The 22,233-nt window shown below is 46.0% G+C and overlaps 1 protein-coding gene across 4 annotated transcripts in view; it reads right to left on the bottom strand.

The window, feature by feature from the left end:
• Positions 1-17,312, bottom strand: part of LOC116821291 (butyrophilin subfamily 1 member A1-like) — a 53,105-nt gene extending 35,793 nt beyond the window's left edge. The window contains exons 1-5 of one of the 4 annotated variants that reach the window (XM_075069933.1): positions 17,295-17,312; positions 9,340-9,591; positions 8,336-8,450; positions 5,136-5,246; positions 1,329-1,676 (exon numbers count right to left, since the gene is read on the bottom strand). In XM_075069933.1, coding sequence (XP_074926034.1) covers positions 1,329-1,676; positions 5,136-5,246; positions 8,336-8,354 — 478 coding nt within the window. In that variant the 5' untranslated portion in view covers positions 8,355-8,450; positions 9,340-9,591; positions 17,295-17,312. Of the gene's footprint in view, positions 1-1,328; positions 1,677-5,135; positions 5,247-8,335; positions 8,451-9,339; positions 9,648-17,294 lie in introns of those variants that run through there. The other 3 variants (XM_032774354.2, XM_032774357.2, XM_032774356.2) reach the window with 3 other exon arrangements.
• Between the last annotated feature and the right edge of the window lie 4,921 nt (positions 17,313-22,233).

Here is a 22,233-nt window from a genome sequence, read left to right as displayed (position 1 = left end):
GGATAAACTGCTTAAATTCTCGATGCTAACTTATATGAATATTCAGCATAAAATATAAATACTTAAATCTCTAATAAAAGGAATGAATGGATTTCCCCTCTGAATTCCTAGTACGCATCATCCAAGAAACCATGGCCCAGCTCCAGCAAAACACTTAACCACATTGTTAATTTTCTTTTCAAACATATCTTCCAGTGAGATGCCCCTCATTCCCTGATCACCTCCAGTTTGATCTTAAGCCCCATGAAGTTTGAGTTCTGTGAAATTCAGGGGCCAACTCTCTGCTTGTACTTCTTATCACAACACTTCAGATCTCTTGAACTTCAGTTCTGATGTTTTTGCCTGGGTGGTTGAAGAAGAATGTTCTCTGAGAAGGACTCTAAAGTAAGGAACTAACTTAAGAGTTAGTTAAAGTGTTTGGTTTGAAACTTTCTGGGGAGGGTGTGGGAGGTCCATGAAAACTGGAAAATTCTGAAGGAAAAATTTCAGTTAAAATGAAAACTCTTATTTGTGTAGAAATGTTTCTGGGAGCACAGTCCCATTTCTTAGCCAGCTCTAACTGCCCCCATTTTCTTGGCCTTGTAGACCCTTAATCTGATGAATTTTAGAGAGTGTTGCAAAGCTCATCTATTCTCTCAATATGTTTTTTTTTTTATGGGATGTGTTGAATGCGGCTAGGTGGAAGGAAGTGGGAAGGGTTCAATTCATCATGCTGGGAAGATTTTCTGTTCACAATAACTCGACTTGACAATCAAAGAGAGTTTAGGCATCTGCTGACTATTGCGCTGTACTCAGATTACATTCCCCCCCTGCCACCACCACCACCCAATGCAAAACAACGTTGAGAGAAGCAGACTGAAGCAAGATGCCTCCTTTTCATTGAATAAACACTGTCTTAGCGTTCAACAGTGGCTGGGATTTGAAAGTGGGTGCATGTGGAACACACTGAAGTAAATCTAGCGGGCCAGAGGAAGGATCGGAAGGAAGAGGGAATTACTGTATATGCACCTTCAACAAGGGGGATGGGGGTGGATCCATCTTTTTCAATATGGTTTGGTTCCTTTCCTGTCTCTGGGATTCACACTACGGGACCAACAGCAGCTTTCTCATATGTGACTACATGGCCACCTGGGAAGCTGTAACCTTTTAAATCTAAAGAGGTCTGGGGTGAGGAGAGGAGGGACAACCTGAAATGCAGAGACACATGTTGAACATGTCAAACAATTTTTCAGGGCTGCGGGAAGTATAAATAATATTGTCATGATAATATACAAATGGGGTGGGGGGAAATGTTGTATCAAAAGGAAACACCAGCCCAAGCTACTGACCTGCTACTTTCAGTTCCAACAGGGATTCTTCATGAAAAACACTTGATCGAAAAAAGCACCTGTACTGTCCTTCATCAGAGGGTCTGACATGGCGTATTCTCAAGGCAACGCTTCCATTGGCAATGTCATCTCTCAGAAATTCTGTCCTTCCCTGATAATCTGGCATCTGCCTTTCATTCTGATTGTCCCCATCACGATAAAGGTGCACAGGTGAATAGAACTGGGACCGGTACCATCTCACCTCCATGTTCTCAGCACTTACCCTGGGGCTGAGGTGACAGGGTAACACAATGTCCTCTCCTGCAGTGGCCATGATAGGGTGGTCAGGTCCAATCACTTTAAATTGAGCTGGGAAATGTAGCAAAGAGACAAAGAAAATAAATATTAAAAAATGAACTTTGGATTAAAATGTAATCATTACAAGCGCTATATGTCATTACAGCTGGTCTACCGCTACTCACCTCAGCTATGAGGAGGAAATAAGACATTGTTTTGCTAACATTAAAATAAAATCTTAAAACTGTTGCAGCCAATCCAGGACCCCTATATTTGGAGCAGAGACATGAAATTTGGCAGCCAGATAGTGCTGGGAATCAGAGAGGTGACTCTTGTTGGCCCTATGAAAATCCACCCATATTTGGTCAAGTTATAAATCTCTGAAAACCACCATTTGTGCATGTGCAATAGAGATGATTTGTTTATTTCTCGTTTGGGTCTGTATGAGGGGGAAGGTTAGACTCAGACTTTAAGGTCAGAAGGGACCACCATGATCATCTAGTCTGACCTCCTGCACAACGCAGGCTACACAATCTCACCCATCCACTTCTATAACAAAACCCCCAACCTATGTCTGAGTTATTGAAGTCTTCAAACTGTGGTTCAAAGACCTCAAGCTGCAAAGAATCCTTCAGCAAGTGACCCATGCCCCATGCTGCAGAGGAAGGCAAAAAAGATTGACTGTTAGGATCTCCAAAAATTCCATCTTCTTTGAGCATGCTCCAGCCTCACTGTCAGTTCACTGCACAGACTGTGCTCTGACATCAAGGCCCTTCCGTCTACAATGAAAGTGATCCCAGGCTCCACTGTGTGGTATTGGACATGACTGCATCAAGATGCACATGCACAAGGGGCCTGAATTCTAGCACATCCTAACTTTCAGTGCTTGACTTTACAACCTTAACATTCATGTAATTTTGTGTATGCAATTGTAGGGGGAGCAGGCAGTGACTGCTCTATTCTGGTTGCATAACACACTTTGTTCTTCATTTTCTGGATGTCAAATTTCAGAAGTGCTGAGCACTCAGAGCTTCAATGGAAGCGTCTACTTGATCATTACAGTAGTAAGAAGTTTAGGCATTAAAAGAGGCTGAGTTTCAATCCTGTCTGAGATCCTGAGTCACTGTGGAGTGTTGCACTTTACTTTTCAGTTTCCTCATCTGAAAATTACCTACCCAACTACTTCCCTTGAGTGTCATAGAGATTAATTAGCTGTCCACAGAGTGCTCAGAACATATAAAAACGTGACCTACTCTGAAAGAAATGACACCTCAGATGTCTCACATTGGGGCCTACATTTAATGGTGATCTTTGCAAATTTTGGCCTTAATCACTCCTTGCCTCAGTTTCCCACCCCTAAAACAGTAAGAATAACACAGAACACTCCCGTTTACTCAGATGGCCCGAGGGTCATCTGAAACTTTTGAATGAGCGGGTGTTCGGATAAAGGGAAGTGCTATTTTGAAGTGTGTTGTGGGGCTCCTTGATGAGAGAGGAGACCTGGCTAGTTGCACAGACAGCAGTTTGATCTGGACACAAGGTTGCAGCCATGGAACCCCATTGTGAGTGGATACATTGTTGCACTTGTGTAGCACGAATGAGACTCACTGCTGTAAACTGCTCTTCTTGTTATCTGAACCCCTAGTGTTTACAGACGGGGACACACTGGATTTTCAGATAAAGGGAATTTGGATAATGAGCAGTGTCCTCTACTCTGCTATCTCACACCGGAAATGAGAAGATCAAACATTCATGTTTGTGAGGCACTCAGGATCCTTCAGCGATGGATGCCCTAGAAAAGCCCACAAGGTTGTTCATTTCCTATTCAGTGCAATGAGGCACAGCTCTCTCATTCCCTGAGCACCATCCATCCTGTCCCTTGGATACATGAGGAAGGAGACTGATGGGAAATTAATGTGTGACTGTATATACGAGGGAGCTGAATAATGTTGCACCTGCAATCTTAAATCTGGCATTTTCTAATCTCTGAGTGTTAGACTTTGCACCCTAAATATATACTACACCCCCCAAACAAAGCAAAGCAAACTCCCTCCGTTTAACAGAACAATAACATTGCAACCCTTACTTCAAAGTGCCAGTGACAGAGCTCTCCACTTTTCCCCAGATGTATCTGAGGATTTATACTGGCACTGATAGATACCAACTGTGCACTTTCAGCTGATCATTTACGTGGAGTAACATGCTCCTTTTCACCATAATGCTGGCAGTCTCAGCATCCCTACATGCTGAACCTATCTTGCCTTCCTCCTTGCCCCTGCCCAAAATCCCATCGATCAATGTAGTATTTCAGGAACAGAGAAAATATCTGCATTATTCCATCCTGCTTTAAATCTTGACAAACTTATCATTTGTACAGGAATTTGGTAAATCAGGAACAGAGCTGTCAGGATTTGTGGGCGGGGAAGAGTTGTTTTACATTGTTTAAAATGCTTGCTGAGAAACCTCAATGCCAGAGGTAAGTGGAGAGACTCCAGTGCCTTTAGCTAATGGTTCCAAGGCCATATTGAATAGAAGAGGTGGATGCTTGACACATGCCTCAATTCAGAGCGAATGGCTCAGATAAGCCTATTGGTAACATTCAGGGCTATAGATTAGGGGATTAGTATATTCGTATAGTCACCCTGTTTGCTACAGCATCCCAGGGGAATGGGACAGCCCCAGGGAAGAGGGACCCTCCCCACTTCCTAAAACATAAAGACACCTACCCCCCAGACATGCACAAATGAATGCAGCTCCCTGTTTGGCAGCACAATACAGTATTCGAGGAAGAGGCAAAGGTTGCTAGACGGTGTAGGACACGAGAGGCAGAGGCAGGAAACTGAAACAAGGTATTTCCTTTATGTTTACTTATTTTTTCCTGACCCACCACTCCAGCTGCCCCAGGCAGCAGTTTGGTCTGTCCACATTAGATGTTGCAGAATGTGACAGAGCACTCGTTCATCTCACAGGGAACCTTTCACCTCTCAGCTCTGTGATCTGCTCAGGCACCCCAGTGCAATTCAAGGTGGTTTTGATCTAAATCCTACAGAGTCTGGTGCTTGATTACATAAGAGATTGTACTGCCTCTCTAGTCATGCCATGGCAGATGGTATCAGCTGGGCTGCCTGAGATAACAGCTCTCTGATTTAAATAGAGTGCCAGGGAACTGTCAGTGAAAGGTCCCTGATGTGTCAGCTTTTTTAGCTCCTTGGTCTGGCTGACTCCAGATCTGTTGATCTTTAGTCCAGACTGCCAGCCCAGACCTAACTACTCCCCTCGATTTGGGGAAAGGACAAACTGAATCAAGAATGACTGGGTTTAGATGGAGTGGGAAGATTTCTTTTCTAGATACTAGAGCAGTTTGCAGTTATAGTTTGTGTTTGGTTATGTATAAATTTAACTGTATATGTTCCTAAAGGTCGGAATTGACACATATCCGTATGCTAAAGATATTATATCTATCTATCCCCACCCACCCCCTCTATCTATCACAAGAGCAGAAAGCACACCAAAGCCGTGGGAATTTCTTACCTGAGTCCCCTTTGTGAACGGACAGAATAATGAAGAACATGATGTAGCCAGGCAGAGAGGAACTCATTACAGGGCCATGAGGGAAGAAGGAAACCTTCATTTTCCTTATAACTATATCAGGACAGCAAAAGAGAAAAAATGAGCATAATGCAGAGATTGTGACAAGAGAAAAACTGGAGATTGGAGTATGAAGAATAGATGAATACTTTAGGCAAAAAATCTGTAGTTTTTCATGATCTTGTGCTATTTTTTGACCAGCTTACAAGAGCTAATCATTTTTTTCAATGACATCTCAGCAAAAAGTGTATTGACCAACTCTAAAAGGACATGGCCTCTTAAAGAGCACAATGGTAAGTAACTGTGTTTTGATCACTATTGTAAGATTTTACAAAAAAGCTGTCTATAAACTGAAAGTCTTATTGCCTCACCTCTTCTTTAAAGCTGTGTAAATAACTGATTTCTTCAATTGGGGGTAGTTCCAATATTAATAATGTCATATTTATTTTATTTTTTTAAAGTTAAAAAATTCAGGTTGACTCAAAATCCTTTTTTTAAATAAATTTCAGCAAATCAAGAAGTAAATCTGTATAACATTTCACGTTTCATTTGACCCAGAATCAATCATAGAAATGTAGGGCTACATGGCCCTCCAGAAAGCCACGAGTCCATCATCCCAGGCTGAGACAGGATAAAGTATACTTGAAACGAAACATTTAACTTCCTTTGTTTTTTAAAGCTTTGTAATTTAAAAAAAAATTAAATTGAAGTAAAATTCTAAATGAAAAGTCATTTTAAATAAAAAATTGAAGCATTTAATTTAAAAAATACTAAAATGAAACTTTTCATTTTTTCTGATTTTTTTATTTTGTTTTTCTTTTTACCAAAAGAATTCAGTGAAATCAACACAAAGTAACTCTGAGCACTTCCCATCGAGTGTCCTATCACCAGCCACTTGCAGATCAGCTACACGCCATTGTGGGCAGTTTCATCATACCATCCTCTCCATAAACTTACCAAGCTCAGTCGTGGAGTCAGGGTTTTTGCCCTCACTACTCCCATTGGGAGGCTGCTCCAGAACTTCACTCCTCTCATGGTTAGAAATGTTCCTCTTATTTTAAACCTAAACTTGTTGATTGTCAATTTACATCCATTTGTTCTTGTGTCCACACTGGCGCTTAACTTAAATGACTCCTTTCCCTCCCTGGTATTTATCCCTCTGGTGTAGTTATAGAGAGCAATCATATCTCCCCTCAGCCTTCTTTTAGTTAGTTAGGCTGAACAAGCCAAACTCTTTAGTGTCCTCTCATAAGGTAGAATTTCCATTCCTTGGATCCCCTAGTAGCTACTCTCTGTACCTGTTCCAGTTTGAATTCATCCTTCTTAAACATGGCAGATCAGAACTGCACACAGTATTCCAGGTGAGGTCTCACCAGTGCCTTGTATAATGGTACTAACACTTCCCTGTATCTACTGGAAGTACCTCAGCGATGCACCCCAGGATCATGTTAGCCTTTTTCACAGCTGCATCACATTGACGGCTCAGTCATTCTGTGATCAACCAATACACCCAGGTCTTTCTCCTCCTTTACTTCCAATTGATATGTCTCCAGCTTATAGGAAAAAATTCTTGTTGTTAGTCCCTAAATGCATGACTTTTCACTTTGCACTATTAAATATCATTCCATGTCTATTATTTCAGTTTACAAGGTCGTCCAGATCATCTTAATTATATTCTGGTCCTCTTCCATATTGGCAATGCCTCCCAAGTTCTTTGTATTAATCGGCAAATGTTATTAGCACATTCCCACTTTTTGTGCCAAGGTCATTAACGAAAATGTTAAGTAAGTTTGGTCCCAATACTGATCTCTGAGGAACTCCATTAGTAACCTTCCTCCAGTTCACCTTGTCATAGTCTCCCCTTTAGCCAGTTCCTTGTCCATCTTTCAATTTTCAAACTGATCCCCAACTTCACCAATTTAACTAATAATTTCCCACGTGGAACTGTATCAAATGCCATATTGACATCAAGGTAGATTAGATAAGTTGCATTTCCTTTGCCTAGAAAATCAGTTATTATATCAAATAAGGAGATCAGGTTGGTCTGATACAATCTACATTTTGTAAAACCATGTTGTATTTTATCCCAATTACCATTTGCCTCTACGTCTTTAAATACTTTCTCTTTCAAAATTTGTTCCAAGACCTTGCCTACAGCTGAGGTCAAACTTACAGGCCTGTAATATCCTGGATCACCTTTTTCCCCTTTCTAAAAAATAGGAACTCTATTAGCAATTCTCCAGCCATAGGGTACAACTCCCTAGTTTACAGATTCATTAAAAATCCTTGCTAATGGGCTTGCAATTTCATGTGCCAGTTCCTTTATCTTTAATTCCCTTCACACCCAAGCTAGCTACATTATAATTAGCTTGGCTAAGTCTATGTGAGCTGCAGTCAGACCTTTTGTCTTCACTATAAAAAGTTTGAGCAGTTAAACAATATAGCCAACATTTATTTTTTCAGTAATAAACTGACATGGAATTATGTCTCCTTGTCTCTCTCTCCTCTGCCACTTGGGTTCTTCCATTCGCTGAAGTTTAAGTGCTTTCTATATTCTTGCTATGATACATTTCGTGGAGCCTTTTCTGAAATTTACATTTTCGGTATCCTTCAGTGGGTTTCAAAATTGTTGAGACCTTGATTTGTGTGTGTAACATGATATTTTGCTTCCAGATATTGGAGAACTGGCCATGTTACTCCTGACATAGCTTGTCTATTTTGTAGTTTGTTAAACGTACAAGTCTGAAAATTCATGATCCAGTGTTTGGAATGTGTAAAAATATTTTCAACAAGGTCACGGGAATGACTCCTCTAGGGACATTAACGTATTTCAGAACCTTCTCCCAAATAGGCAATGTTGTTCTAAATCCACATCTTCCTATTTTCTTAGCAATTTACATCTTCACAGGACTGAAAAAATCGCTTGCTACCATTCCCTGTTGCAGCAGGTGAGTGAATGTTAATAACCTGCTTTTGGCAGGCACAGAAACTGAGACACAAAGAACTTGATCCTTCACTCACTCAAGACAGTGGTGACATCAATGCAAGCAGGGTCAGGCCCAAGAACAGGGGCAGGGAGGGGCATTATTTCTCCGAGGTTTTTATTTGTTTATTATTTATTATGATAAAGAAATTTATTTCACCATGTGACTCTTCAGCCATCAGACTATGCAGCTGAAGAGCAGGATTTGGGGGAGGGGGAATCCTCCTCCATCATGCGGCTGGGTCCTAGAAATCCAGCATAGCTTAACTCTTTCTCTATGTAAAAGGATAAATGGACACAAATCAGATATTAGGAATGGCAATATACAAAAACCTGTAGGAGAACACTTCAATCTCCCTGGACACACAATAGCAGATTTAAAAGTAGCCATCCTGCAGCAAAAAAACTTCAGGACCAGACTTCAAAGAGGAAACTGCTGAGCTTCAGTTCATCTGCAAATTTGACACCATCAGCTCAGAATTAAACAAAGACTGTGAATGGCTTGCCAACTACAGAACCAGTTTATCCTCCCTTGGTTTTCACACCTCAACTGCTAGAAGAGGGCCTCATCCTCCCTGATTGAACTAACCTCATTATCTCCAGCCTGATTCTTGCTTGCATATATATACCCGCCCCTGGATATTTCCACTACATGCATCCGATGAAGTGGGTATTCACCCACGAAAGCTCATGCTCCAAAACGTCTGTTAGTCTATAAGGTGCCACAGGACTTTTTGCTGCTTTTACAGATCCAGACTAACATGGCTACCCCTCTGATACCTAACTCTCACAGTCAGTTCTCCAGCCTAATTTGGGACTGAGGCGCACCCTGTAGTGGAGAGATCCCTTTTTCCTTTCCCCATGCACCCCACAGGTGCTGAAGTAATGTTGCTCAGGGCTCTGTGCTGCCCCTTTACATCACAGATCGCTTTCTCACAGGAGAAGGATGTGGCTTCCCCCTAGTGATAACATCTGGTCCCCTGATTACCCCTGAAGTGTAAAGAGACAGGACCACCATTCACTCAGTGGCAGAGCTGAAGCTAATTATCAGATATTCCTGGCCCCTTATGCCTGTACTTAAAGCTGGAACATGCTGCTGCCTGAATTACAGCAATAAACACATGTAAATACAGCTACGAGGAGGTGTGTTTGTGTTTCACCTACCTGTTTAAACTGGCAGAAACTTCTCAGCAGAGCCAGTCTGTGGGGAGTTCCCAGCTTCTCCCTCCTCAGAGTCTAACAGAAGGTCTTTTTCTTTGTTTGTTTTTCATTACATTTTTCAGTTTTGTTTCAGGGCATTAAAGCTTTTCCCCAGCTCCTTGATGTTCCTCAGATCTTACAGACTTTAATTCTGAATGATTTTTAATCAGCATTTCATACACCCCTCTCTATTCCAGTGACAGGGTGAACGTGAAACTGAAAGAGCACAGGAGGAATTCAGAAAAGTCACATGGTTTTGTGATTTAAAAAAAAAAAAAAAAAGACAGCTCTTTTTAAAGAAACACACAATTGTGACAATCCGCATGGGATCTCAGTCCCTGTTCTTGGCTTGGCTACTGTGATGCTGGAAGATCATGTGCCAGCTCGTGCCAAAGCCCCAGGCCAGTTCACTTGTGCATTAGTATAGATCAAAATGGTTGTAAATTTATTTGGTGTTTAAACTTCATGAAAACTGAGATGTTACATGCATTGTTTTCACTTACCTGTATCCTGTATACAGTCTGTTAGACTGTAATAGAAAACATTCACATTGGTTATTTAGTTACAGGAGTAGAACAATCAAACGAGAAAGAAATAATCATGTAATGCAAATGAAGCACTTTAGCAGGAAATTGCTAATTCATGCTCATTTGAAGGCAAGCGGTCATTGCATGTGATGATCAGAGATCAAAGACTCGAAATGGGCTCCTCTCTCTCCACCAGTCAAAGGACAGATACAAAGGTGTATCTGTGTGAGTTCACCTCCCACCTGGGGAAGAAAGCACCATGTGGTGGTGACATTGTCAGCTTGGTTCCTGTGAAAGGAAGCTATAAGTATGTGTAACCCTTCTGCCAGGTGGAGTCGGCAGCAAGCAGGGCTGGGTTCAATATCTAGACATTCCTTTTCAACAGTACAACACAGAACCAGCTCAAGCGCCCACCCAATAACCTGGAAAAATTACACACCGCTCCTGGGTGCCTCTGAGAGGCAAAACTTCCCCACTCACAAGCACAGAGTCCGAGTATAGGAAAGAAACTTTTAATGAAAGGAGGGAAGTCACCTGACATTAATTAGGGGAAATGCTGCAAATAGGATTCAACATAAACAAATCTGTGAGCAGGACACTCACACCCACTGAATGGGGCAGTGGCTTCTGCCTCAAGGTCTTGGGTTCTACACCAAAAGATCCTTTACCGTGCCCCCCTCTGCTTCCTCACCACACCCACTCACAGTGGTTGTCCTTGGTCAGTAGGACCCAGGGCTCTGAGGTGTATCTGTGTGAGTTCACCTCCCACCTGGGGAAGAAAGCACCTGGCTTGCTCTGCCAGGACCAGCACTAGTGTTTTTAGCACCCTAGGCACACGGCCGTTTCGCCACCCCACACGCTGGCCTGCAGAGAGGGTCCGCTGGTCCGCGGCTCCGGTGGAGCTGCCACAGCTGTGCCTGCGGGAGGTCCACCGGAGCCATGGGAGCAGCGGACCATCCGCAGGAATGCCTGTGGCAGCTCCACTGGAGCCACGGGTCCAGGGGACCCTCCGCAGGCACGACTGCGGCAGGTCCACCGGAGCCGCCTGCCCTCCCCTCCCCCCCCCCCCGGCAAAATGCTGCCCCCTAATAATCCTGGCGCCCTAGGCGATTGCCTAGGCCACCTAAATGGAAGCGCCAGCCCTGGCTCTGCCATCTGAGCACTTACTCTGACTATCCTCCTTGCCAGCCACTGTTCCTTGGTGCCCGGCCCTCCCACTAGCCAAGATACAGGGGCCAGCACCAGTGGCAGGGATGCCCTACAGGGATCCCTCACCCAGGGCCGGCTCTAGCCATTTTGCTGCCCCTAGCATGGCGGCAGGCTGCAGGGGGCACTCTGCTGCTCACCGGTCCCGCGGCTCTGGTGGACCTCCCGCAGGCAGAGCCGCGGGACCAGCAGACCCTCCGCAGGGACGCCTGTGGGAGGTCCACCGGAACCGCCTGCCGCCCTCCCGGCAACCAGCAGGGCGCCCCTCGTGGCATGCTGTCCCAAGCACGCGCTTGGGGTGCTGGGGCCTGGAGCCGGCCCTGCCCTCACTACCCCTAGCTCAAGAAGAAGTTCCCTCTCTCCCTGCCATGCCCACTCTCAATAGGTGTGGCAGAGTTATAAGGCCAGAAAAACAGGCTAACTTATGAAACCTCATGCAGTTTGTAACATCTGGAGTGGGCTTTGCTGCGATGACAAATTCTCGGCCGGGGGGGGGGAGGATGTGAGCAGAGTCTGAATGAGCTCTCCCTGGACAGCTAGCTGAGAGGGGGAGAGACTTCAGAAGCAAACTGTGTTTACATGAACACACTCACTCTGCATAGATATCCAGCACATACAGCAGTGTGGCTCAAAATGACCAAGCTTGGCTGGCGTTGGGTTACAAATCACTTTAGCAGTGAATGAAATGTTGCTGACTTTTCTGTTTGAGTAAAAGGGAGCAGAACTCTACTTAGCCCACCCCAAACAAGTGGGTCACTCTCAGCTGAAAGGACTTGTTAAGCCAGGGGTTGAATGCCAGCCCCCTATGAAAGGAAGAGGGGGCAGGGACATGACTGGGTTCTAGTCTTGTGTAAGAGTAAAACTGTCTTATTAAACAATAAGCATTTTACCTGGGTTGTGCACTAAATACTATAACTCATATTGTGGAGTAACAGAAGGGCTGGTATCCATCAGCACAGCCACCATTTATTTAGGAAGGTGCAAAAGGTGGCATCTTCAACTGCTGAACTCCATGTTTCTATTTAACCAGCTGAGTACGCAGCACCCTGCAGTCAGAGCACATACATTACAGGATACAATACATGTGGTTTCTTGTTTGTTTGTTTACCTTAGCTCTGCTCCGGTGGAGCCAAGGCATTCACATTCATCTGAAAAACAGCAGCAGTGAGCTTCTTCCCCGTGAAGAAATTCTTCAGCCAACAGCATCCAGGGAACAGCAGGGCTGGGGGAAGTCAAAGCAGCGTCTCTGCTTTCCTCAGCTCAGATGCCGCAATCTCTCTATTAACCGTGTTACCAAATTGCTGCATCACTGCACCCAGGAACTAGCCACATCCCCAGCAGCATCTGTAGTGATCACGGCTTCCCTAGCACAACTGAATTTCTGCTGTTCATCCCAGGTGTCTTCTTCCAGGTCCCCACAATGGGTCACCAGATAACCCTCCTCAGCCAGACAGGGCAAGAGCCCCAGCACCCACTCCCACAGGCTGCCTACTGCCACGGGGCTCAGTGCCAGCGAGTCCTTGGCTTCTCTCCTGAGGCTTATGACAAAGGGTGCAGGGCAGACGTCACTGGTTACATGTGTGTGACAGGGACACCTGCCACACGTGGGACCAGGCTGAGACCCCAGGCCCTTCCACCAGGCCCCTGAGCAGCCACACAGGCACTTTCAGCCATTGCCCAGGTCAGTGGGGTCTATGCTATTAAACTGGCACAGACCAACGAGGGAAGGGAGGAGCTTTACTTGCTCACAGGCCTGGTAATCTGTGTTTGTTTGTTTACTTTAATTCTCCACAAGCTAAGAAGCAGGAACCACAGGGCCAGATTAGCCTTTGTGGACCCAGCTCCAAACATATTCGTGAGCACCCAGGAATGCCTGAACCTCTCAGACTCCTAGAAGAATCATAGAATATCAGGGTTGGAAGGGACCTCAGGAGGTCATCTAGTCCCACCCCCTGCTCAAAGCAGGACCAACACCAACTAAATCATCCCAGCCAGGGCTTTGTCAAGCCTGACCTTAAAACCTCCAAGGAAGGAGATTCCACCACCTCCCTAGGTAACCATTCCAGTGCTTCAGCTCCCTCCTAGTGAAATATATCCTACTAATATCAACTAGATCCCACTGCAACTTGAGCCATTGCTCCTGTTCTGTCATCTGCCACACTGAGAACAGTCAAGATCCATCCTCTTTGGACCTCCCTTCTAGAGTAGTGAAGGCTGCTATCAAATCCCCTCATTCTTCTCTTCTGCAGACTAAATAAGCCCACTTCCCTCAGCCTCTCCTCATAAATCATATACCCCAGCCCCTATCATTTTTTATTGCCTTCTGCTAGACTCTTTCCATTTGTCCAATCCCTTCTGTAGTGGGGGCCCAAAACTGTGACACAATACGGCCTCACCAGTTGCCAATAGGAGGAATAATCACTTCCCTTCATCTGCTGGCATGCTCCTACTAATGCAGTCCAATATGCTGTTTGCCTTCTTGGGTGTCTCCATTCCAGCTTCTCATTCTACTGTAATCCCCACATTCTTTCTATAGACTGTCGCTTAGCCATCGGTCCCTAGTCTGTAATAGTGAATGGGATTCTTCTGTCCTAAGTGCAGGACTCTGCACTTGTCCTTGTTGAACCTCATCAGAGGTCTTTTGGCTCAATCCTCTAATTTGTCTAGGTCACTCTGACTCTATCCCTATCCTAGCAGTGTAACTACCTCTCCCTCCAGCTTAGTGTTATCTCTAAACTTGCTGAGGGTGCAGTCCACACCATCATCCAGATCATTAACGAAGATGTTGATAAAAAAAAAATGGCCCCAGACCACATTCTCTTGATACGGCTGCCAACTAGACATCGAGCCATTGATCACTACCGTTGAGCCAGCTTTCTATCCACCTTATAGCCATTCATCCAATCCATACTACTTTAACTTCCTGGCAGAATACTGTGGGAGACCATATCAAAAGTTTTGCTAAAGTTAAGGATATACACATCCACTGCCTTTCCCCTTTCCAACAGAGCCATTATCTCATCATAGAAGGCAATCAGGTTAGTCAGGCATGACTTGCCCTTGGTGAATCCATGCTGACTGTTCCTGATCACTTTCCTCTCCTCTAAGTGCTTCAGAATTGATTCCTTGAGGATCTGCTCCATGATTTTACTGGGAACTGAAGTGAGGCCGTAGTTCCCCAGGTTCTCCTCCTTCCCTTTTTTAAAGATAGGCACTATATTTGCCTTTTTCCAATTGTCCAGACCCGCCCCCAGTCACCACAAGTTTTCAAAGATAATGGCCAATGGCTCTGCAATCACATCAGCCAAGTTCCACAGCACCCTCAGACATTAGATCTAGACCCATAGACTTGTGCATGTCCAGACTTTCTAAATACTGCTAAACCTTTTCTTTCACCATTGAAACATTCAGCACATTCAGAAATTGCCATAATAGTATTTTTTTTTTCAGGAAGGAGGGGAATGAATTATTTCCCCAAAATATTTGGATGAATCATAATTGCAAGGGATCTGAAAAACTGACCCCAAAGATTTGCATGAGTTTGGAAACAGAAGCAAAAGTTACATGTTTTTATTGCTGTGATAGGGTGGACAAAAGGTCTGTGGTAGGGCTAAGGGGAGCCAGAGAATCCAATTAGCCCATTCTGTGGCACCTAGATGGGAGACAGGTAAATAAAGATTATCCCTAGCTAGGGAGAACCAGATTGGGTGGCTGCTATAAAAGAAGTATTGCAGAGGCAATAGGAGAGGACAGGCAGGACTGGGCTATCCTGGATGGTGGAGGGGCAGAGGAGAGCTGGCTGAGATGAAAGATTTTCTGACCCTCCCCCCCACTCACATACACAAAAAGTTGTTCTGTAAAATGAAGAGCTTAATAGAGAGGGGGAATGGATACAGTTGGGAAAGAAAAGAATAGAAGCAGACTGAGATGACGATTACCTAGGCAAAAAGCAAAGCTGAAAAAAGAAATAATCCAATATGTTGTAGTGGTCAAGGACATAAGAATAGTTAACATTAACCCTGGGATTGTAGATGACTGGATTTTAAAAAAGACAAAAAAGCCCCACAATACACAACAACCCACATAGGGGATATAGTAAGAGCCAGAAGGTTGTAAGATGAGGATCATTTAATTGAATAGAAAAATAAAGTACAGCTGATAAATAGCTAAAAACCTCAAACTTTAAGATTAAAATAAGTTGCCAGCTACTACAATATTTGACCAACAGAGAGGGGGTAATAGGTGGGTACCATGGGAACTGACTGATGAGATAATCAAAAGCACAGGAGAAGTTGGAGTATTAAAGAGGAGGAGAAAGATGCCATCCACAGCCACACTGACTACATTTAAGGGAGGGCTGTACCTGAGAAAGTAATGTCATATCTAGCACCAAGCCATATATCCCCTCGCCCCTAAAGTGATGCAAGGCCAAAGGTATGGGCATGCAGCAGCTGTGTGCAAAGAGAAAATGAGATGCAGTAACTGGGGCCCTGAGGATTCTTATTCAAATTCTACAGAAGGAGCAGTGGTAAAGTGTAGTAACTCTGGTGGGAATCACAGTCTGGAAAAAAGAAGCAAGACAAACTAAAGAGATGCAAGAGAAATTGTTAACAACATATGTTATGCGGGTGCTCTCTGGAGACTCTGAAAACATCAGATGGAAAAGTCAGAGAACATCAGCACAGGACAAGGGGGAAGTGCAGATACAGCCTCACTGTATGAAGCGTGATAAAGACTGCAGAAGAAACAGGCATGACAGGTTGGATCACAAAACCCACCTTGGGAACTGCCAACTGATGTGCCAAGATTACTTCTGCCCCTGCTTTCCCTGCCAGCTTGGAGCCCCAGCACCCTGTCTTGCTGAGCCAGACATGTCCCTCTGCTCCAGCACAGGCCCAGGGTCGAAACCATTTGCCCCAAAGCTGCAGGCTTAACTGAAAGCAGCTTACAGAAGTGTTCCTGTCTTTAACACTCAGATGCCCAACTCCCAATGGGGTTTAAACCCAAATAAATCCATTTTACCCTGTATAAAGCTTATACAGAGTAAACTCATAAATTATTCGCCCTCTGTAACACTGATAGAGAGATATGCAGAGCTGTTTGTCCCCCCAACCCCCAGGTATTAACACATACTCTGAGTTAATTAGTAAGTAAAAGGTGATTTTATTAAATACAGAAAGTAGGGTTTAAGTGGTTCCAAGTAGTAACAGACAGAACAAAGTGAATTACCAAGCAAAATAAAATAGAACACACAAGTCCATGTCCAAGAAAACTGAATACAGATAAAAACCTCACCAATTCCAGTAAGCTTCCTTTTACAGACTAGTCTCCTTCTAGTCTCGGTCCAGCAATCACTCACACCCTCTGTAGTTACTGTCCTTTGTTCTACAGGCTTAAATAGACTCTCTTGTGGGGGGAGACCCCCTCCTCTCTCCTACACAAAGTCCAGCTCCAAGATGGAGTTTTGGAGTCACCTGGGCAAGTCACATGTCCATGCTGACTGAGTTCCTTACCAGTTAGGCCACATTGCTGGGAAAGCCCAGATGTGGATTGGTGTCTCCAAGTTCATTGTTGGCTTAAGTGGTTCTTAACTGGGCACTTAATTTGCCCATTCCTTTCTCAATAGAAATCAAGCAAGTACACAGCCAATATTCCTAACTTCAAGTACAAAAATGACGCATGCCTACTGTACACGAGTGGAGCCGGGGCTCGACCCTCTCCAGGGGGAGGAGGGGAGCCACACTGGCTCACTACACACTGGAGGGTCCAGGAAAATAGCCCGGCAGTCCTCACGGCAATCGCCTGCCCTGTGGGGCAAGGGGCTCAGGTCCTTCAGCAGGGCTGGGCAGTACTAACTGTTATGAGCCTGGCCCTAGGTCAGGGCAGGGCAGCAAACACTGTGTCTGGAAGCTCAGGCCCTGGGGCTTGGCTGAACAACAATAACCGGCTTCAGCTTCCTCAGGCCAGGGAGAGGGGGAGTCTGCCACCCCGGAATGGGTGGCAGGGGGGACGCAGGCCCTCCCACTCCACTGTGTCCCAGCCCGGGGCCCTAGCAGCAGCTGACGATCCGCTGCTCAGTCAGTGGGGATCCTGGCCTCAACACACTGACATAGGATCCGGCAAGGCTGCAGCTAGACTGGGGTCGGCTGCCCCCGGGCTACTTCCGTACTCCCCCTCGGGGCCTACCTGGGTCCTGACGTCGGCCTCTTCAGGGTCCAGGAGCATGGGCTCATCGCGGCCGGGTGGTAGGTCTGGGAACCCCTCTGGATAGTCGGCCCAGGGTAGCTCCGGCGGCTCCTCCTGGTAGCGGGCGCGGGGGAGCTCCGGCCAGGCTGGGCGGCTGCCCTGGGTCGCAGGAGTTTCCCAGTCTCGAGCTCCCTGAGGGACATCTGCTCACTCCGGCTGCTGGGGCCTGACTGAGCTCTGAGGGCCGGCCTTTATAGTTCCAGGTCGGTGCCTGACCTCTGAGGGGCGGGCTCAAAGCTCCTTAGCTCCGCCCACTCTGGTCTCTGGGCTGGAGGGGAGCCACACCACCACACGACACCTACAAATAGGAGGAACGTATTCAGTAGACCACAACCTTCACAGAGATATATTACATGACACGTGTAGCATAAAACATGTTCCAGTTATGTCATACATACATTCATAAGCATATTCCCATGAAGCCTTATGGGGTGCAAAGTCACAACACCATCACAACAGGCAGTGATATATTAGTAGTGAAACAAGAGAAGTTCCTTGTATTTATGATAAAAGTTATAAATTGCACATCACATCCAGGGAAAAAACAGAAAAAAAATGAAAATTATAGCAAAGGCAGCAGAAAACTATACGTATATTTACAATCTGTCAATTGATCATATTCATGCAGTCTTGAGAGAGGGTGAGGGTGAAATATGACTAATATGGGAATCACAATCTTTTGTTGGAATGTTCGTCTATTTCATAACACATGGTCAAGAATTAAAAGAAAATATACTGAACTAAACCAGCCACCATCTGAGTCTAGGAAACATGCTTGGCTGAAAAGCTTGCTTTTAAAATTCCAGGATATATTTAGGCAAGACTGAAAACTAGGTAGAAAAGGAAGTGTTTGTACTTTCGTAAAGGAAATATTAAACTACACAGAAGGAGAGAATGAAGAAGTAAACCTCAAATGTAATTCTGTTGCAATCCCAATGCAGAAGAGAGAATGTCATTGTGGAAAACATGAAGATACTGTACAGAATGAAAGGTTTGATATGCTGGAACTTGAGAAAGCCATTGATATAAGCCAAAATATTTCCCTAGGTAAAGATTATATATGCAATATAATGTTTAGATGTCTTCCTGAAAGCAGTTTGAGGGTTCTTTGGAATTATATGGTACGATATGGGAATGAGGAGTGATATCAATAAGGAGGAAACATGCAGCAGTAATTCCAGTAAAAAAAACCAGGCAAACTATCTGCACAAGTACATGCCTATAGACCAGGGGTGGGCAAACTTTTTTGCCTGAGGGCCACATCTTGGTATAGTAATTGCATGGAGGACCATGAATGTTCACAAAATTGGAGGTTGGGGTGCAGGAGAAGATGAGGGCTCTGGTTGGGGGTGCAGGCTCTGGGCTGCAGCCACAATTGAGGAGTTGCATGAGATGCATTTATTACAACATCCAGATGTGCTACAGATGCTGCTAATGAACTGCCAGTTAACTATGACTGAAACTACTGGACCTAACTTTATGGGACAAAGTTAATGGGAACTGCAGTGTTGAAAGTAACAAGTATATGAGGATTGTTGGGCATTCAATAGAACACAATGTTAGAACGCCACATGCTGTTTGAGTTAAAATGTGGATACGGGAGTTGAAAGAAAAGGAAAACCAAAATGAAGTAAAAACTTTTAGGATTTAGGGTTAGGGTTAGCTATGAATAGAAAGCCACAAGTCCAAATGTGGATTTGGACTTTATTTTATAAACTTAATAGTTAATAATAAATGTTGGAGTCTTTTATTTGCCTTCTAGTCTCTCAGACTTTTAGGCTGCACTCAGGTCACATTTTTCAAGTTTTTCTGTCCCGCTATAAGTTCTAGAAACTTCTTTTCTTTAGAAAACAAAAGCCAAGAGCCTCACCTCATCACCTCCTGCCAGGAGCTGGGCTTTAGGAAACACATGAAATATCATGAGACAAATGATGAATTCGTGAGAGCTGGTGACACTAGGCACAAGGTCCCCTTAGGGCTCGTTGACAGCTTACCCACTAGAGTGACACAGCAGCATTTCAGTGTAGACGCGACATGTACCAACAGGAGGTGCTAGCGAGGGCAAGAGAAAACATTCTTCCATCAGCCTAGCTCTGTCTGCACAAGGACTTGGGTCACATTAACTAGGGCATTTCCACACCCCAAGTAATGGAGTTGTGACCATCTCATTTTGTACAGCAGACCCAGCCTTAGTGTAAATCAGACTCAGGCCTTTGAAACACTGATTCCACCTGAACCCAGATTTTAGGTTCTGACTTCACTATCACGCCTTAGGCCAGGTCTACACTGCGACTTTAAATCGGTTTAATGGCCGATATACTGATTTAACGCTGTATCCGTTCACACGACGTCGTCATTAATATCGAGTTAAACGGCTCCTTAAATCGAATTCGGAATCCTCCAAACGAAAGGAGTAGCGCTAAATTCGATAGTGAATAACTCGGTATTAGGTTCATGTGGACGGAATCGACATTATTGGCCTCCGGGCGGCATCCAGAATGCAGCACTGACCGCTCTGGACAGCAATCTGAACTCGGATGCAGCGGGCAGGTAAACAGGAAAGCCCGCGAACTTTTGAATTACATTTCCTGCTTGCCCAGCGTGGAGCTCTGATCAGCACGGCTGGCGATGCAGTTTGAAATCGAAAAAGAGCTCCAGCATAGACGTACGGGAGATACTAGGTCTGATCGCTGTATGGGGAGAACAATCTGTTGTAATCCAGCTCCGTTACAGACACGAAATGCACAAAGCGTTTGAATAAAAACTCCAGGATACACAGCGCTGTGTGACAAGCGTAACGGGAAGCCAGAGACTCAAATGGACGCTCATGAAGGGAGGGAGGGGGTACTGAGGACTCCAGCTATCCAGCAGTCCACAGCAGTCTCTGAAAAATTATGCATTCTTGGCTGAGCTCCCATTGTCTGTAGGTTCAAACACAGTGTCTGGCGTGGTTCAGGGAACAGCTCCTCAGTTTATTTCCCCCCACCACACGTGAAAAAAAAAAGGGAAAGATTGCTGTGCTATGGCGTTTGCTCAATGCACTCCGCGAAAAGGCGCCAAAGGGTTGTCTGCTGCCTTCACAAAGGAGGGTGAGGCTGTACCCAGCACCACCCGGGCAGTGTTTTCTCCCCATCAGGCACTGTGCTCTCAACACGGAAGTGGGAACTATGGGATAGCTGAGGAACAGCTACCCACAGTGCACCGCTCCTGAAATCGATGGTAGCTTTGGACCATGGACGCAAAAATCGATTTGGGATCCCACTGTGGACGCGCTAAACCGATTTTATTAGATCTGTTTTGTAATATCGGTTTAAGCTAATTCGAAATAATCGTGCAGTGTAGACGTACCTAGACAAACAACCCTGCTCCCGCAAGTCATCACCACAGGTGGCACTGACGCCCAAGGAAAGCCCAGGGCCACCAGCTCAGAGGGCTGATTGCAGGATCGGAGCCTTATTGGCACATTTCCCACAAAACCTCCGCACTGGAATGCCAACAACTGGATCTTTCTAGCTCAGCAAACACACGAGTCACTTCCAGGAAGAGAAACATGCAGTGACTGCACATTTCTGAGCTCAGACACACCAGTGTCTATTGACCCTCAATGTCAGCGGGTCAGGGCAGCGTTGGGCACCAGCCAAGCGAGCACCTGCTTGGGGCAGCCATTTGCAGGGGCGGCAGGAAGCTGAGAACCAACAGGGCCCTGGGAGCTGTAGTTCCTTGTTAGCTCCCTGCCTATGGAGCCAGCCCTGGAGCAGGGAAAGAACACATTTCCCAGCATTCCCTTCGCCACTACCAAGTGGAAAGGAATGGGGGGACCTCATGCTGCAGCGTGCTTGTGAGTGGAGAGCTGCAGTGGCAGGCAGAGGTGCCATATTTAACATTCAAAAACAGGGCACTCCAGGGGGAGGGAGGTAGCCCCGCCTGCCCCGCCTCCCCATCCACCCCCTCCCTGTTCCCTTATACCCCCTCCCAGGACCCCTGCCCTAACGCGCCCCAGACCCCACCCCCTATCTAAGCGCTGCTGCTCCTTGTCCCAGCTGCCCTCCTGGACCCATCCCCTACCAAGTGCTGCTGCTCCTTGTCCCTGATTGCCCCTCCCGGGACCCTGCCCCTAACTGCCCCCAGAACCCTACCCCTATCTAAGTGCTGCTGCTCCTTGTCCCCTGATCACTCCCTCCTGGGACCCCTGCCCCTAACTGCCCCCAGGACCCCACCCCTATCTAAGTGCTGCCTGCTCCTTGTCCCCAGCTGCCCCTCCTGGGACCCCTGCCCTAATTACCCCTTGGCCCCATCCCCTCCTAATGCTGCTGCTCCTGTCCCCTGATTGCCCCCTCCCGGACCCCTGCCCTAACTGCCCCCCAGAACCCTACCCCTATCTAAGTGCCACTGCTCCTTGTCCCCTGATACTCCCTCCTGGGACCCCTGCCCCTAACTGCCCCCAGGACCCACCACCCTATCTAAGTGCTGCTGCTCCTTGTCCCTGATTGCCCCCTCCCGGGACCCCTGCCCTAACTGCCCCCAGAACCCTACCCCCTATCTAGCACCACAGTTCTTGTCCCCTGATCACCCCTCCCGGACCCCTGCCCCTAACTGCTCCCAGGACCACCCCCTATCTAAGCGCTGCTGCTCCTTGTCCCCTGATTGCCCCCTCCCGGGACCCTGCTCCTACTGCTCCCATGGACTCCACCCCTAATCTAAGCACCACTGGTCTTGTCCCTGATCGCCCCCTCCCGGACCCCTGCCCCTAACTGCCCCTTGGGACCCATCCCTACCTAAGCGCACCATAGTAGTTCTAGCTCAGGAACCAATCATGCAACAAACCAGATGCCAACTCTGCCCACATATCTACACCAGCGACACGCCATCACAGGACCTA

This window comes from Chelonoidis abingdonii, chromosome 10 (genome assembly GCF_003597395.2).
Source record: "Chelonoidis abingdonii isolate Lonesome George chromosome 10, CheloAbing_2.0, whole genome shotgun sequence".
Lineage (NCBI taxonomy): Eukaryota > Metazoa > Chordata > Testudines > Testudinidae > Chelonoidis > Chelonoidis abingdonii.
This window is presented reverse-complemented; position numbering and strand designations above follow the sequence as displayed.